This window comes from Gekko japonicus, unplaced genomic scaffold, assembly GCF_001447785.1.
Source record: "Gekko japonicus isolate JY-2015 unplaced genomic scaffold, Gekko_japonicus_V1.1 scaffold426, whole genome shotgun sequence".
Lineage (NCBI taxonomy): Eukaryota > Metazoa > Chordata > Lepidosauria > Squamata > Gekkonidae > Gekko > Gekko japonicus.
The window spans coordinates 374,375-392,742 of NW_015160848.1; the positions used below are offsets into that span (position 1 = coordinate 374,375).

An 18,368-nucleotide genomic window follows, 5' to 3' on the forward strand; every position below is an offset into this window, starting at 1 on the left:
TTCTTGAAAAAGAGCCGTTTCTGTCAAGAGCTCTCTCAGCCCCACCTACATCACAGGGTGTCTGTTGTGGGGAGAGGAAGGGAATGGAGTTTGTAAGCCACTCTGAGACTCCTTTGGGTAGTTACATAAATCCAGGGTATAAATCCAATCTCTTCTCTTCTTCTTCTTGATTGCAAAAAGATTTTCAGGAGACATTCTTGTGGGGCTGTGACTTTAAGAAAGGGGGCCATGCCTCCAAAAGCCCCACTGTAGCTCCAGGCCTGGAATCAGGAGACTCCTGATGTTGCGGCATAACTGCCCGCAAGAGCAGCTCTTGATCTTCTGTGAGCCATTGACTGAAGAGTGCCGAGTCCATCACAACAGGATGGCTGTTGATTATGTCATGCCCCTCTCTTTAAATAGCCAGCTCTGTTCCTGTAGGCACTCATTTATTGGTGGACAAATAAGGGGATGGCAATGGCTCCATGAACGGAGCTGCGGTGGCTCAAGTGGCTAAGACACTGAACTGCAGGCTGTGGAAGGTCAGTAGTTCAGCAGTTCGAGATCCGAATGTGCCACATGACGGAGTGAGCTCCCGTCTCTAGTTCCAGCTCCTGCCAACCTAGCAGTTACAAAGCAAGAAATTGCAAGTAGATAAATAGGTACCACTTTGGTGGGAAGGTAACAGCGTTCCGTGTGCCTTGGTGTTTAGTCATGCCGGCCACATGACCATGGAAATGTCTTCGGACAGCGTTGGCTCTTCGGCTTTGAAACGGAGATTAGCACCGCAACCCTAGAGTCGGACCCGACTGGCTTTCGAGCAAGGGAACCTTTAATGGCTCCATATGGTGGGGTCTGAAAAATGAAGTAAGAACTCTTCACATTCTCCACCTACTTGTGAGACCGCCCTTCAGTGAGGTTGCTTCCCTCCCCATGCATTCTACACTGAAGTCCGTTAGGCATCAGAACTGGGGAAGGGAGGATGATAGCTGAGCTCTACAAGTCCTTCATTCCCCCCCCTGAAACAGCACTCTTTCTCTCCCTCTGGAATTGCTCTGTTACATTCCTCCCTGGCATGTCTTTGAAGCCAGCCTTTGATTTCCTGCTCTGGTCTTCCTCCACGCTCCTCTGTAGTTTAGGCGTCAACCATCCAATTCACCGGATGCTCCCTACACCTGGATCTGGTCTGGCCTCATCTTTTCCCACGGTCCAGATGTTCCTCTCCCATCATGTCCCATCATCCTGCTACAGATTCCCTCTGTCCCTTAGGCAGGAAAGCCAGTTTCCTGCCACCTCTCCCTCCCTCTGCGGGCTGGGGAACAGACAAGGATCCCAGCTCTGGGCCCTTGGTGGGGAAGTCTGAGTCCAGGCACCAGCTCGTGTCTAAACAGGCAAGTAGGACAATTAGCATTGTGAAGTTCAAGAGGAAATACGTGATGGTGGTGATGAAGGGAGAGCAGGCCTTTCATTTAAAAGAGAGGGCGGGGGCCCCTCCGAATCATGGAAATGGGGAGCAGAACTGTGCAGAGTAAGGACATTCTTCTTCTTGATGTTTTGGACGGGAGGACCACCCAACGTCATTTGGTGCCTGAGCAGAACTAGCTCAGACCTATAAACACAGGAAATAAGGAATCCTGACCCACGATGGAATTTGCCTTATGGTCTGTAAGCAGTTGGCCTGAGGTATAACTTGCGTTGACATCCCACGATGTTGGAAGGGAAAACATGATTAATTGAACTGCCACCCTTCAGGGACATTATAGTTATGAGTTTAGTCTTGAAGCCAATTACATCATGGGACTGCCTCATTTTCAGCAACAGAGAGAGAAGAAATCAAGGTTTCAATGAAATGTTGATGAACTCTAAAATCTGTCCAGTTTTATTGCCCAGAATTTGAAGCATAAAACCAGCGGGAAATCTGACACTCAAAAGGTAGCACCAGGTTTCAAAATCTGTCTCGATTACCTGAACAAATATTTCATTTACTACATTATTCTTATTAATTTACTGAAAATGTTTAATACTTTTCTAATAATTTTTCATAATTTCCATTTACTAAAAACCTAACCCTAATTTATGGTGCACTCCTGCGCTCGGTTACTGATTGATACATACCGTGGTTGGACTCATGCGGCATGTCTGTTGTAAACCGATGTCATATTCCCTGCCCTCTGTCATATAGTGACCAATATAGTGACCAATTAGATAAGCATATGGAGCAGAGGTTCATCAGTGGCTATTAGCCACAAGGTATAGATAGGGACTCTGGGGCAAGTGATGCTCTGTCTTCTTGGTGCTTGGGGAAGGTGTCAACAGTGGGAGGGCTTCTTATGTCCTGGCCCCACTGGTGGACCTCCTGATGACACTGGTATTTCTAGCCACTGTGTGATACAGAGTGTTGGACTGGATGGGCCTTTGGCCTGATCCAACATTGGCATCTCTTATGGTCTTATGAGAAGACAGAATTTGACTCAGCAGTAGACCCCAGAGGAATCTTAAAATTTGTGCATTGCGGGCAAAGCCGGTGATCTGCTTCCGCTGTAGTCAGCCCTGAAATGCTGCAGGTTCATTCCTGATCAGACACAACTAAACTTGGATAGGACTTCTGACCGCGTCCTTTAAATACTGAATGATGAGAGAAGTCTGCAGGGTAAAATATGCTCACACTGTAATATGAGGTGAAACACCTTAAGAAGTGCCATAGGGAGCACTGATTTAACAAACTAAACACTCAGAAATGAGTCATGCATCCAGTGCTCCCGAGAGATGGTATAAAAGCTCTCGACACCTGCAACCATCTCCACAGCCCTGCTAGGATCTCTTGCTTGCTCCTCCACTGCAACTGCTCTTGGTAAGTCCACTATAACTTCTTCTCGTGGTGTATGAAATATACGGCAGGAAAGCCAGACAGAAAGTCAGGAAAGAAGATGCTGCGAAAGTTCCTCCTTTGGAAATGGTATCGATGCAACCAATGTCATCAAAGTAGATGGAAGTAGAAGGTCCTTGGAGAGATTCTGAGGCACAGGGATTAAAAGGAGGAAGTGCAGGTGGCTCTCAGGAAAATGGACAGGTGTCAAGGTAGAAAGGCATAGAGGAAATTTGTACGCCACTTCTGCAGTACCGGAGACACCTGCCTGAATGAGATGGATTAAATGGGACATTTGAAGTGTGGACTCTAAATAATAATAATAATACCTTTTGATTTTATTGATCGCTCAATCCAGCAGAGCTGCTGGCTCTGAGCGATTTACAGTTACACGGTTTCACCCAAGGGACTAACAATTTCATAGGGGTAAGGGAGGACAACATATAATTCTTTAAATCGCACACATTTGGCAGCCGACAGGGATTTTTGTTCAGCTGTAGGCTTCAGACGTGTTCCAGAGGCATTCACTTTTCGGCTTGGCTTGATGACGTTGGTTCTTCCTGAGCTGCTTTGAATCATAGCGCCACACTGCCACCACCTGGCCGGATTGGCCCATTACAGGCTTCTTAATGCCGAAGAGGTCTTTTTATCAGGCTTCCAAGCTTCCGAGCTGGACATTCCATTCGCCGGCTAACAACTCCCACCACCGGGGGGTTTAGTGTGCCCACCCTCTCTAAAGAGTGGTACCCATTTTTTATCTACTCGCCGAAGCTTTCGAACCGCTGGGTGGACGGCAAGCTGGGGACAAGGCTGGTAGCTCACACCAGCGCGGGCTAGAACTGACAGCAACTCTGTTCAGTTCAGATGTTAACCAGAGGATAAATCCTCTGTGCCACCACTCCCCTCCCTGACTTTATACTCCCTGGGACAATTGCTATACTCACGACTTGGTCAGTTTGTTGTTCAGTCTATCGTATTGACATTTCCCATCCTTTCATGATGTCATTCCAGACTCACCTCCACCTTTCCAAGATGTCCTGCTGTCCTCCATCCTGTGCTGTCCCATCTTGCCCCAAGCCTTGCTGCTCCCCCTGCTGCCCCCCCTGCTGCCCCCCATGTGGCTACCCAACAGGCGGTCTGGGCTCACTGAGTTGCTGCCCCAGTCCATGCTGCCCCCCTTCATGCTGCGGTAGCTCGACACCGGCACGTTGCCTTGGCATCACCAGTGGGGCCAGCGTCTCCTGCATCAACCAGATCCCACCATCGGAAGTCACCATACAGCCACCTCCTTTGTGGTCCCAGGGCCAGTGCTGGCTGCTTCCTGTGAGCCTCTCCGAGTGGGAGGCTACACAGCCTGTGGCGGCTGCCCCCCCTGTGGTCGCATCTGTTAAGCTGGAAAAGGGAGCTTCACACGAACGGGAATAAAACGGCTACCTGAACAGCATGGAACGGATTGACGGCTGACGACTCCACAGACTTGAGTGTCGGAAGAAATGACACTTCCTATTTCAATTCAGGATCAGTTGGTGCTTAACAACATTTCAAAAGCCCATGACCTCAAACATGTGTTAGTTACTTTGTATTCTCTCTACTCTTGCCCTGAAAGTTCCCCCCCCCTCTTAGCTTCACTTCATTTTCCTAAACTTATCTTTTATTTATTTTTATTTTATTTATTTAACTTTCATACCGCTCTAACCCCAAAGAATCTCTTAGCGGTTTACATATATATATGATTAGCTACACCTATCTAGGGCCACAATTTTTACAGGGGAAGGTGACTACCTACCAGCACCCAGACAGCAGGGCTCTTTTTCTTTTCCCGGCTCCTTCATGGTGGGCACTTCACCTCCTGGCAACGGTGTCTTTTCGGCACAGCTCTTGTTCGCAGCGACTCCTTCCGGGAGAACTTTTCCCTGGTGTGCGGCTGTATGATGGCTGCAGCTGCGATCTACGATCTTGATTTCGAGACCAGCCTCTGTGGGGCTCTGAAATGTTTTTGGAGTCCACAGAGGTCTTCCTGCCTCAACAGTAACCTGTGTTCATCTCTGTATTCATTTGCTTTGTAGCTTTTCAGTTATCCCAGCTAAATGGGCAGTGGGAAAGCCACTGTTTGCTGAGTTAAGAAGGTATGATTGTCATCCCTGAAACTGCTTCACTGGAAATGAAATTTCTCCCTTTCTTTCTTTTTCTAATAAAGCTTCCATTTGCATCAAAAAAAAATTGTGGATTCAATTGCTTGTTATTTCTAAGAACTTGAAAAGTGGGGAGGGGTCATGGCTCAGTGGCAGAACTCATAGGATAATATATTAAACACATCAGCATAATATATTAAACATATCAGATTTATGGTGGAGGGTACCATCAAAGGACTGCCAATTACGATGCGTATGACACTTTCCTTTGCCAAAGCTAGTGTATCTTTTTATATCATCTGCTCAGGAATGTGGGTGAGAGGATCCTGCTGCATTCCAACCATTCCATTCTTTTCTTAGTACTCAGAGACCATCTGGTCTTAAGGGGGGAAATGAAGAAAACAAGTACAGCAAGGCACAGACAAGCAAGTGGAAACACAAAGGTACAAAATTATGAATAAAAATTACCTTAAAAAGTAATACCATTAAATGCTATTGACCAAAAGTCTTGCAAAGGCAAGAGTCACATTTGTGTCAGTGTCAGCTAACATCATAGCGTCAGTCTCCTGCTTTAAAGCAGGGCTCCATTTTTTGTTGTTGTTCAGTCGCACAGTCAAGTCTGACTCTTCGCGACCCCATGGACCAGCTCCCGCCAGGCCCTCCTGTCTTCCGCCATCTTCCGAAGCCCGCTCAATTTCATGTTCATTGCATCTATGACACTAACTAACCATCTCATCCTTTGCTGTCCCCGTCTTCTTTGACCTTCAATCTTTCCCAGCATCAGGGTCTTCTCCAGTGAGTTCTCCCTTCTCATTGGGTGGCCAAACTATTTGAGCTTCAGTTTCATTATCTGGCCTTCCAGGGAACAGTCAGGGTTGATTTCTTTTAGGATTGACTGATTTGATCTTCTTGCAGTCCAAGGGACTCTCAAGAGTCTTCTCCAGCACCATAGTTCAAAATAATCTATTCTTCGGCGCTCGACCTTCCTTATAGTCCAACTCTCGCAGCCATACATGACTACTGGGAATACCATTGCTCTGACCATGTGGACTTTTGTTTTAGATGTATTCTATGATCGACTCTCCATAGTCAGTGTTATATTTGTTGCATCAATGAAACTTGCTAAGTGGTATCCAAAAAGCTGAGAGTTACAGTCAGAAATCCACTTAGAGTATTAAATCCCCACTAGCTCCCATTGTAGCCAGACACTAGCCTTAGAGAATAGTAGTCTGTATTTGGGAGCTGTTAAAAAAAAAAAAAAACCTTACAGAAAGCAGGTAGAGCGTTTAGGACCGAGAGATCCAAATAGTATAGGGAGCATACCCTTTGAGCTCGACAGCCAGTGCTCCATTTATTGAAGTGTAGTGCGCTAGATGTAATCCGCTTACATGCAGAGGGATATTCCATTTGGTCAAGAAACTCAAAGGAAAAGCCCAGCCTCTGTAGACTGTCATTGACTAATTTTAGCCATGAGCTTTGAAGAGCATCATTAGCAAGATGGGGCAGATAGTACCCTATTCGAGAATAGGACATTTTAATTAATGTTGCTATCTGAGCTTTGGCCTCCAGGGATAGTTCAGCAAATTCGGAATGAATGGCTAGACCAGAGATACACATTGGCAAACTGGAGGTTAAGCAAGAGTCATAATTATCGTTAACCTTGGCTGTGGTCAACTTCACACCATATAGTACTGATGGAACTTTTTGTTCTTGTTGTTGTTCAGTCGCACAGTCGAGTCCAACTCTTCATGACCCCATGGACCAGATCACGCCAGGCCTTCCTGTCTTCCACCGTCCTCTGAAGTTGGCTCAATTTTATGTTTGTTGCATCTATGACACTGTGTAACCATCTCATCCTTTGCCGTCCTCGTCTTCTTTGACCTTCAATGTTTCCCAGCATCAGGGTCTTCTCCAGTGAGTGCTCCCTTCTCATTTGGTGGAACTACCTTAGCCTGAAAAGCCCAGGGAGCAGCATGTACATATTTACCTCCTGATGTCCAAAAGAATCTTAGGAGATCTGACGAGTGTACTGGTGCTAAATTCTTAGAAGCAATAGTATGATTTTTCCCGGAAAAAAATTACAAGAAAAAAAGGACACAGAGATACTGGAAATGGTTGACCTGATCAATTTGTTAGAAGATGTGATTAAAACTGTGTTCTTATCTGTATTGTGCTGATGCTTGAATGTATGCAATGTATCTGCATTTGTGTATGGGTTTGGAATGTTGTGTGATTTGCTTGCTTTGCTTGCCTGCATTTGGAAGCTGCTGTGCCAATGTGCTGCCTGCACCAGTATGCTAATGAAGGCACACACACACACCTACCCATCCTTCCTTGGGAAGAAGAAGCATTCTCCATTATGCTCAGCCACAAGGACTCCCACAAACAAGTATTCCTCCATCAAGGAGTTCCTGGATAACACGTAACCCTGTATCTGGTTTGCATCTGAAAGTGACTTTTTCCTGTTTACGACCCCTGGACCAAGCCAGAGCATCTTCACATCAAAGGTTTCCATGGCAATGCAACTGTGACACCTTGACCAAATGGTTCCTATAGAAGCATAGGGTAGAATTTGAATATTGCCCCACTCCCTCTTGATAGGTACGTTACATCCCAATGACCAATAGACATAGGGACTGGGACGGACTAAGGACAGGAGGTTGGCACTGATGCCAACCCCCAAACTAGGTTTTAAAAGGCGATGTTCATCCTTTGTTTGTTGCTAGCCGTCGTTACCCCACCAAAGTTCTGCCAGCTAGCAAGCCAGCTAGCTAACTATCCACCCCCCCCACCACCACCTAGGCAACTGAAGCTCTGCTAGAGGTAATTCTTGAGTGCTCTCTTGGACTGCGCAACCAGGAGGCCCCCCCACCACCACCTAGGCAACTGAAGCTCTGCTAGAGGTAATTCTTGAGTGCTCTCTTGGACTGCGCAACCAGGAGGCCCACATGTGTTGGCTGGTCCAACTGTGTGCAGTAGAATCCCTCTAGTGACATCTTTTGTTCCCACATTCTTCATTGAGAAGATCAATCTCTCTCTGGATCAGATACGTATTAATCGTTACCCTTTTCTGTGTTTACCTCCAATTAGTTAAAGCTTTATTATTTTCTATACTGATTGCTTTCCATTTCTATTGTACCTAAAGGAACTTGTCAGTGTGTGCTTGAACGAATCTGTTTTTTATGCTTGTGAATTCAAATATTGCTCAGTAAAGACAACATTTATTCTTTAAACATTCAGCTGTGTTGTCTCTTTATGGGGAATAAGGAGTGTCTGTTCTGATTTCTTATCTCTGTATACATTGGTGTTCAAGAACCCCTAAGAATTAATTCTCCATCAGAGGATTTCTTCTAACAAATTGAATGGCCATTCATAGATCAAGATAAACAACGAGATGGAGCACCTTTACAGAAAAAGTAAAACTTTCATCTTTTGAAATTTTATACCTAAGAACATAAGAACATAAGAGACGCCAATGTTGGATCAGGCCAAAGGCCCATCCAGTCCAACACTCTGTGTCACACAGTGGCCAGAAATACCAGTGCCATCAGGAGGTCCACCAGTGGGGCCAGGACATTAGAAGCCCTCCCACTGTTGACCCCCCCCAAGCACCAAGAAGACAGAGCATCACTTGCCCCAGAGCCCCTAGCTATACCTTGTGGCTAATAGCCACTGATGGACCTCTGCTCCATATGCTTATCTAATTCCCTTTTGAAGCCGTCCATGCTTGTAGCACCCACCACTTCCTGTGGCAGTGAATTCCATGTGTTAATCACTCTTTGGGTGAAGAAGTACTTCTTTTTATCCGTGCACACAGTATTCCAAATGAGGTCTCACCATTGATTTATATAGGGGCATTATTATATTGGCTGATCTGTTTTCAATACCCTTCCTAATGATCCCCAGCATAGCATTGGCCTTCTTTATTGCAGTCACCTAAAGACTCCTGGGAGCAATAAAGTACAAAAGCATTCAGTAAGCATGTTAAACCAACAAATGACTGAGATATCAACACAGCATCATCGGCATAAAACACATTTGAGACAGGTCTTTGGGACAGGGGAGGTGGATGGAAAACGTCACCAAAGAGTTGACTATCAGTGTCATTTATTTATTATTTATTTATTTATTATTATCTATTATCTAGAGATGGAAGGGAAAGGAAGCCAAAAGCCAGCCTAGTCAAACACCTCTATTCACTTTGATCTCTTTGTTCAATTGACCATTATTTTGACATCTCCCCTCCGCAGTATTATTTTGATATGCTTTGTGGATTAGACAAAGAAGCTGACAATCCTTCGAGGTCAGTGCTAATTTCCCCCAAAATCTAGCATGGGAGATACAGTCTAAGTACCTTTTGAAGTCAATAAAATCCACAGAAGTTGATCTACATATGAATGATTTAGGGGTGAGTGCAAATTTTGGGCAGTTTGTGGTTCCCAAAGAGAAGTTCATAGCAGGTCAACTGGCACAAACTTTCCAGGATCTTTCAAACACTTTAAGGTGATACTGGACTCTTCCTCTTTTCTACTGTTCTATAGGGAAGAAGAAGAGAATAAGAGATTGGATTTATACCCCGCTCTTCACTATCCCAAAGGTGTCTCAGAGCAGCTTACAAACTCCTTTCCCTTCCCCTCCCCACAAAATACACCCTGTGAGGTAGGTGGGGCTGAGAGAGCTCTTGACAGAAACTGCTCTTTTTCAAGGACAGCTTTTGTCAGAACTATGGCTTGCCCAAGGTCATCCAGCCAGGTGCAAGTGGAGGAGTGGGGAATCAAACCCGGTTCTCCCAGATTAGAGTCCGTGCACTTAACCAGGACACCAAACTCTGACAAGTATTCGTCCAGCCTCTTCTTGAAAGCTGTCAGTGAAGGGGGGCTAACCACCTCCTTGGGCAACTGATTCCACCTTTGAACCACTCTGATCATGAAATGAGCTAAATAAATGAAAGGAAGCCAGTTTCCTGCTGCCTTTCCCTCTCTTTGAGGGCTGTGGAACAAAGAGGTATCTCAGCTCCGAGCCCTTGGTGCGGAAGGCTGAGTCCAGGCACCAGCTCATTTCTGGACAGGCAGTATGCCAGTTGGCATTGTGAAGTTCAAGAGGAAATATGTGACGATGGTGATGAAGTGGGAACAGGCCTTTCATTTATAAAAGGGTTGGGACTCTCTGGGTGCGTTCAGACGAGGCGTTTCAGCCGGCATAAACTGCACCGGTTGGTGCAGTTTATGCCGGCTGAAACGCGATCACACTCACTACCACTTCGGTTGCCCCTCCAAGTAGAAAAACGGGCTTTCTTGATCTCAGCCTCAGCAAATTAGGCTGTCCTTCGCAAATGAGGGCTGAAAAGTCACAGAGGCACGAGCGTGTGTGTGTGTGTGTGTGTGTGTGTGTGTGTGTGTCAAACGGGAATCAAGAGTTCAATAACTTCATATGGGGGGGGAATTCCTAGTTGGAAGATGGGGCAGAGGGAGGGATCCAGACGCCCCTCCCCTGAGGTCTTCTTGGATTAAGAAGAGGTCAGATCCATGCCCTTTTCGGATGGTGCCATTTCTTCTGAGCTTAAAAAAAACAACCTCCAAACTGGAGAACACATTTTTCCCCTCGTGCGCCTTTGTAATAAATGCCAACCCGACAGGAGGGGGTGGGTGGGTAATCCTCCTCCTGCCCCCCAAGCCCCCACCCCATGCCTTGCGCACCCCACACTTCCTCCCCCCTCCCCCCGAACGTTCCCCTTCCTCCTTCCCTTCCTCCAGGAGCCAGAGATTCACCCAAGTCACTCTGGCGGGGGCCTTCCTCCCATTCACATGCTCCTGCCCCTCATTCTCGAGCCCAGCTTCAGACAGAAGTGCTGCTGCTGCTGCCTTTCCCCCTCTACCCTCTGGAAAGAAGCACTGCTCTCCAGGCACCGCCGGCCATGGGCCTTTTTTTAAAAAAACGAACGCTCAGGGCGAAGCTTCGTCCAAGCGCACATCGCATACTTTTTAAAAAAAAATGGCCGGGGAAAAGCGGAAGCCTCAGGCTTCTGAACGGAAGTGGCTGTACAACGTTGGAGAGCGTTCAGATGGGGGGGTACAGCGATTACAACCATTGTACTCAGGATACCACCACTTGGGGACCTAGTGGCAGAGTACAACGGTGTAAAGCTGTTTACGACGGTTAGGGACAGAAGGCAGATGTTTGCTGTGTGAACGCCGGTAAGTACACCGATTGCACCTATTCCATTGTAAATGCCCCGTCTGAACACACCCTCTGAATCACAGAAATGGGGAGCAGAATTGTGCAGGTTATGGAAACTCCTCCTCTTGATGTTTTGGATGGGAGGACTACAGAACTCCATTTGACATCTGAACAGAACTAGCTCTGACCTATAAATGTAGGAAATACGGAAAAAACTGTGAGGAATCCTGACATACAATGGAATTTGCCTTATAGTCCGTAAGCAGTTGGACTGAGGTATAACTTGCTTTCACATTCCACAGTGTTGGAAGGGAAAACATTGGGGAATTTCACATTACCCGTCTTCTCCCGGTTTCAAGCCGGGAGTCTTCCGTTTGCAGATGAACCGGTAGAGGGCTGCCGTTTCACACACGGCTTGCCCCTACCGGAAAGGAGCCGATTCAGAAGCGGTTCGGCGTTTCACACACGCACCGCTTTGTTTCCCCACAGTTTTGTTTTTTTAAAGTCCGTCTTATAGCGATATATCGATATACCAGTATTCCAATGTATTCCAATGGGATTGGTATAGCGTTATATCGATATATCGATATAAGCCGAACGTTCAAAAAAAAAAAAAAAAACCCTCGCGGCTGAAAAAAAAGGCGGGAAAGAAGCGTATCGGAACCGGGAGAGGGAACGGGAGCCTCCTCGGAAGCGGTTGACAGGTAAAACGCTTCCCTCCCGGTTCCTAATCGAAAGAGAGGCTTCCCTGTGTGAAATGCCACTGCATCCCGGTAGGGAACCGATTCTCAACCGGGTTCTGTCTGAAATGACAGACCAGCACCCGGTTGAGAATTGGTTCCCTACCGGGAGAAAGCACCTGTCTGAAATTCCCCATTATTAATTGGATTGCAACTCGTCAAGGACACTATACTTATGAGTTTAGTCTTGCAACCAATTACATCATGACAATAGAGCAATAGAGAAAGAAGAAAATAGGGACTGTTTCCGCTGTAATGAATTCCCCACATAGATTTTAAAAACTGCTTGTTATGTGGAATTTTCCACAGTAGATTTTTCCTCACCAGGCACAAACCCAAAGTTTTCTCCTTCTTACCCAGTGTTTTCAGAATCCCCAGTTTAACGAATTCCAAAAATGCAGGACAAGTAGGTGAAAACTTCGGGTTTGTGTCTGGTGAGGAAAAATCTACTGTGGGAAATTCCACATAACAAGCAGTTTTTAAAAGTCAATACAGGGGATTTCACTACTGTGGAAATGGTCAGGGTTTAAAGAAAATGTCAACAAATTATTAAATCTGTCCAGTTTTATTGCCCAGATTTTGAAGCAGAAAACCAGCATGAAAACCGAGACTCCAAAGGTAACATCAGATTTCAAAATCTCTGTCTTGAATAACTTAATAAATATTACATTTACTACAAAATTCTGAATAATTTACTGATAACGTTTAACAATATACTAATATTTTTTGATAATTTCCATTTAATAAAATCCCTTAATCCTGAACCTAACCTAACACTCCTGCACTCAATTATTGATTGATACGTGAAGTAGTTTGACTCATGCAACATGCCTGTCATAAACATAAAGCCATATTCCTGCCCTCTGTCATATAGTGAAAAATCATCACATAAACATAAAGCCATATTCCTGCCCTCTGTCATATAGTGAAAAATCATCACCATTCTTTGTAGTCAGTTGTCATGCATTCTGCAATAAAGGTAAAGGTTCCCTTGCTCGAAAGCCAGTCGAATCTGACTCTAGGGTTGCGGTGCTCATCTCTGTTTCAAAGCCGAAGAGCCAGCGTTGTCCGAAGACGTTTCCGTGGTCATGCGGCCGGCATGACTAAACACCAAGGAGCACGGAACGCTGTTACCTTCCCACCGAAGTGGTGCCTATTTATCTACTTGCAATTTCTTGCTTTCAAACTGTTAGGTTGGCAGGAGCTGGAACTAGAGACGGGAGCTCACTCCGTCATGCGGCACACTCGGGTCTCGAACTGCTGAACTACCGACCTTCCGCAGCCCACTCTTTGTAGTCAGTTTTCATGCATTTTGGAATACCAAAGTCTAATTACAAAAGATTTCCAAACTCCTCTCCTGCCTCTGTGTCCCAGCAGTCAGAAATCAAATGGCCTACACAATCTTTGGATGGCAAATATCGATGTGAAGTTCTAGCACACCATCAATAACTAATCCTCCCACCCTGAAAGTAGTGGTAGAAAGTGCCATCAAATCACATCTGACTTACGGTGATCTTTTAGGGTTCTCAAGGCAAGAACTGAACAGTGGCGGTTTGCCATAGCCTGCCTTTCTGTAGAAGCTCTAGACTTCCCCAGCAGTGTCCCACCTAAGTGTTAACCAAGGCAGACCATAATTAGCTTCTGACATCTGATGAGATCAGACTAGCTTGGGACATCCAAGTACCCTGGAAGTACTTGACAAATCTTGACCCTCAACATTCCAAGTGGATCATTTCAGAATAACTTGTTCAGGACAAAGTGGCGTCATCTCTGGAACAGAAACAAGGGCTCAGCACCAATTCCTTTAGCTGCCATGGCCCAACAGCAGGGGGGGGGAAGCAATTGCTTAGAAGAGAGTCCTCACATTTCCCAAGCTACATGAACATGTGAGGACATGAAGCTGCCTAATGCTGAATCAGACAATTGACCTGTCAAGGCTAGTATGGTCTACTTAGACTTGCAGTGGTTCTTCAGGGTCTGAGATGGAAGTCTCACATCATCATCTACCCGGTCGCTTTACACTGGAGTTGCTAGGGATGGATCTTGGGACTTTCTGCATATGAAAGAGCTCCAAGAATCACTGTATCCCACTGATTATCCTCCTCCCACCAAGTTTCTGAAATGTCCACAATGTTTATGTTCTCCTCTGACTCTAAGCACCCCAGCGCCTCCCTTTTAACAAAGACACTTCTACTATTTGCATATAAAGGTCTATAATTTCCCAGATGTTAGGACTGCAACTTTCCTCCTGTGTCCTCTGGACCTTGCTAGGCAGTCAACATTTTTGTCACCCTCTCAGTTGCCAGTCCTAATCCATTTCCCTGTAGAACAGTTAACAGCTACCCTTTCATCTCTGAGAGATGAGACATCACAAACCAGAAACATTTCCTCTGAGCCAGTTTGGTGTAGTGGTTAGGAGCACGGAGAACCGGGTATGATTCCTCACTCCCCCACATGCAGCTGCTGGTGTGTCCCTGGGTCAGTTACAAGTTCTCTCAGAGCTGTTCTCTCAAGGACACTTCTCAGGAGGCCTCTCTCAGCCCCACCTACCTCACAGGATGTCTGTTGTGGGGAGGCGAAGGGAAAGGAGATTGTAAGCTGCTCTGAGACTCTTTTGGTTAGTCAAGGGTGGAGTATAAATCCAATATCATCTTCTTATTCTTCTTCCTCCACCTCCTCCTCCTCCTGTGAGCTTTCTCCCAAGATTAATTTAAAAGCTGCTCAGCCATATTTTCCCTTTGAATTGCCAGTAGCCTGGTTCCTTCTCTCTCTCAGCCCAGAATATCAACCAGCTGAGAGAAAGCATGTGACATCTAAAATGGAGGCTCAGGCCAATAAATGGATTATAGGGGCCCTCAATTACTACTTAGCCAACAATGCCTTTACCTTAATTACAAATCATGTCCTCCTGGTTTGGCTATCTCAGATGAAGGCACACAATGTTCAGCTTCTCTAGTGGTGCCTGTCACAATCACCTTATAGTTTGATTTTCCGACACAGTGCCGGCCAACAGCAACTCAACGCAGACTATATGTAGTGGCTCTTTGATGACATGAATCCACCTACACAGACTCTTGGGAGTGGGCTGTCCAGTCACGAACACATGCACAAACTCAGCCCCCTCCACCAAGGTGCCAGAGCTGGGTTACTTGCCTGATCCGCATCCCTCCAAGGGAAAGGGAATAGGGAACTGGCTGCTTGCCTAAGGCAGACACGGGAATGTACAGAACCAGCCAGCACATGACTGAAGGGGAACATGTGGGCCGGTGAAGCAGGCGAGGTCAGGCCAAACCCAGGTTCCGGGACTCTGAGGAGGGGTGTATGATAGGATCCTCAAGAAAAGAGAAGGCAGGAGGAAGACCTGAGAGAGAAATGAAAGGAAGGCTTCACAGAAAAGAAGAAAGGAGATTGGATTTATACCCCACCTGCTAGGGAACAAAGCCTGATATTTGTTTTATGGACTGCTTATTGCTACACAATGGACTGTGCACATACACATAGGCACAGAAAACTGTACACTTTAGGTCACCTGTTGTGATGACACAGATAGAGGGTGCCTGCACATACCTTACATGTAAATAAGGTTTCCCCTCTCTATTTGGCATCCCGTCGGGATCTTCTATATCCCATATTAGGCCATTTTTTAGAGACCCCTGATGATTTTAAGCTCCTTTTCTTGCTCGATAACTCAGATACAAAAATAACTGAAATAGCAGCAAAGTTTCTCTGCAGTGCCATGGCCCTACAGCCTGATAAATGATATGATGAACTAGGTTTTTTTATGATGATACTCTGTGGTGTTACTCGGCAATTTTAATTTGACTCTGTATGATTCTGTACTTAGATTACTGTATCTTTATTTATATGCCAATAAAAAGGCTTTGGAATGGAATGGAATAAGTTTTCAGTAACACAGTTGTACAGCCTGGTGAAGAAGCACAAATATCCATTATTGTTAGCAATGAAACAACAACTTTGGGAAGAAACAGCCCCCATGGCAAAGCTGATTGGTGGATTCATGTCATCAAAGTACCAGGACATGTAGTCTGCATTGAGTTGCTGCTGGTCAGCAGGATGTTGGAAACTGAAACTGAAAGGCAAGCGTGACAGGTGTCACTGCAGAAGCTGAGCATTTTGTGCCTTCATCTGAGATATCCAAACCAGGGATGCATAATATTTAAAGGAAAGGCATTGTTGGCCAAGTAGCCTTGGAGGGCTCCTATAAATCATTTAATGGCCAGGACCTCCATTTTAGCTGTCACATACTTTCCTTCATCTGGTTGATGATTCATGATGAGAATGAGAAGAGTTTGCTCCTGGTGCTTTATTTCCTGGGACTGCACCACCCTAAGGCCAGCATCTGAAGCATCCGGGTGTTCATTGAATGGTTTACTGTTGTCAGGAGTCTTCAGCACAAGGTCCCATGAGACAGATGTCTGCAATGCAGGGAAGGAGTACTGCTGGGCCATTGTCCACTGAATCTTGGTAGGCAGATTTTTCTACAAACCATTCAAAAAGGAGCCAACCAGTGTTGTGAAATGGAAAACAAATTCTCTAATTGGTTGTTATCAGAGCACTCTGTTTCAGGGATGTTACCTGTTCTTATAGATGCTTCAGCTGACTGTGGCCTATGAGGACTCCTAAGTATTTGAGTTCACGAAACCCCAACCTGCTTTTTTAGGGCTTAAACATCTTTCCTCAGACAAAGCTGTCAATATCTCTTGGAGGTGTTAGAGGTGTGTAGGCCAGACCAGGCAGACAGTGATAATGTCATCAATATAAGCCCAAGCAAAGTTCTGGCACTGAGTAAACATCCACAGACCACTGGAAAGTGGCCGCCACTCCATGGAACCCCAAGGGCATCACTTCAAATGGGAACAAATCTTGTGTTGGCAAAAGCCATTTTCTCTTTTTCACCCATGACTATGTGATCCTGCCAATAGCACTTTGTGAGACCTAAGGAAAACAAATACAGAGTGAGGCCTAGCTAATCAATCAGGTTGTTAGCCCACAACATGGGTTCCACGTGAAATTGGGCTAGACACTTGACCTTTCTAAAATCAACTCCGTACCAGATGGTCCCACTGAGTTTGGGTACTAAGATTATGGGATTCTACTATGCACTAAACATAGGTTCTATAATATCTAATCAGCATATCATCTACTTCCCATGCCACTGCCTCCTATTACTGACAGGGTATGCAACTCCAATGAGAGCATGCTGCTTGCCTTCATTCTTCCAAGTTGTTAATGTGAAGTGATTTTGTTTGATGAGGGGGAGGGGCTGTATTGTACTTCATAAAACACAGGTTCTAGTACTAAAGTGACTTGGAATGGAACCCTGTCAAGGGCTCCCAGAACTAGACCTTATCACCTTACTGACCAAAACCTTAATTCCTGTGACCAAAGTACTTAGTTTGGTTCCCCTGTCATACTGAGCCTTCTGGGCAACCTGGGCCCTGCAAAGGCGTTGATCAACTTCCTCTCTTGCTGAACTTTACAATTCCTCCAACTGTCATATTTATTCAGGGACAGGAAGTTCACGACCTGCCCTCATTTCCACTCAGCGAGACTCAACGAAGTCAAGAATGCCTTAGGGTTCTTCCCATAAATTAGGTCAAAGGGTGTATAGCTAGTGGATACATTGGGGGTTCTCCCTTATTGCAAATGGCAGAGAGTCGATACAAAGGTCCCATTGGTTGGCTCTGTTTATGGTTAGCTTTCTTAGCATGTTATTTAAGGTTTGTGGATTGTTTTGAACCACTCATCTGTCTGTGGGAGGTGTATGCTTAGCAGGATTTGCTAGATACCTAACGTCCGGCATATGTGCTAAGAAGAAGAAGAAGAAGAAGAAGAAGAAGAAGAAGAAGAAGAAGAAGAAGAAGAAGAAGAAGAAGAAGAAGAAGAAGAAGAAGAAGAAGAAGAAATTGGATTTATACCCCGCCCTTCACTTGGGAGTCTCAGAGCGGCTTACAAACTCCTTTCCCTTCCCCTCCCCACAACAGACACCCTGTGAGGTGGGTGGGGCTGAGAGAACTCTGACACAAACTGCTCTTTTTCAAGGACAGCTGTGCCAGAGCTTGCGACTGACCCAAGGTCACATCAGCAGGTGCAAGTGGAGGAGTGGGGAATCAAACCCGGTTCTCCCAGATTAGAGTCCGCGCACTCAACCACTACACCAAACTGGCTCTCAAGGGGGGTTCCACAAGGGGGTTCCACAAGGGGGTTCCACAATAGTTCTCAGGAAAGATTGAGCTTGGCAAAAAGATGGACCAAAGCCCTGGCTACCCCAGTAATTTGCATACTATGCAGGGTTATGTCCTCCAGATACCTCGTAGTGTACTCCACCAGAATGAGTAGGTATAGGAGCCCCGATGGGGGTTGTGTGAAAGGGAACACAAATCACATAATGACCCAATCAAAGGGGGTGTTGATCCCTGGGAATAGCATGAGTGGGTCTTTGGACGGTAGGTG

At 45.8% G+C, this 18,368-nt stretch overlaps 1 protein-coding gene across 1 annotated transcript; it reads left to right on the plus strand.

Moving 5' to 3' along the window:
• The first annotated feature begins 2,794 nt into the window (after positions 1 to 2,794).
• On the plus strand, positions 2,795 to 4,458 carry LOC107118302 (keratin-associated protein 5-3-like). The gene is given in 3 exon segments (XM_015420609.1): positions 2,795 to 2,830; positions 3,857 to 4,133; positions 4,136 to 4,458. Coding segments are annotated over 2 exon segments (357 nt in total). The 5' UTR covers positions 2,795 to 2,830; positions 3,857 to 3,877; the 3' UTR covers positions 4,237 to 4,458.
• The last annotated feature ends 13,910 nt before the right edge of the window (positions 4,459 to 18,368 follow it).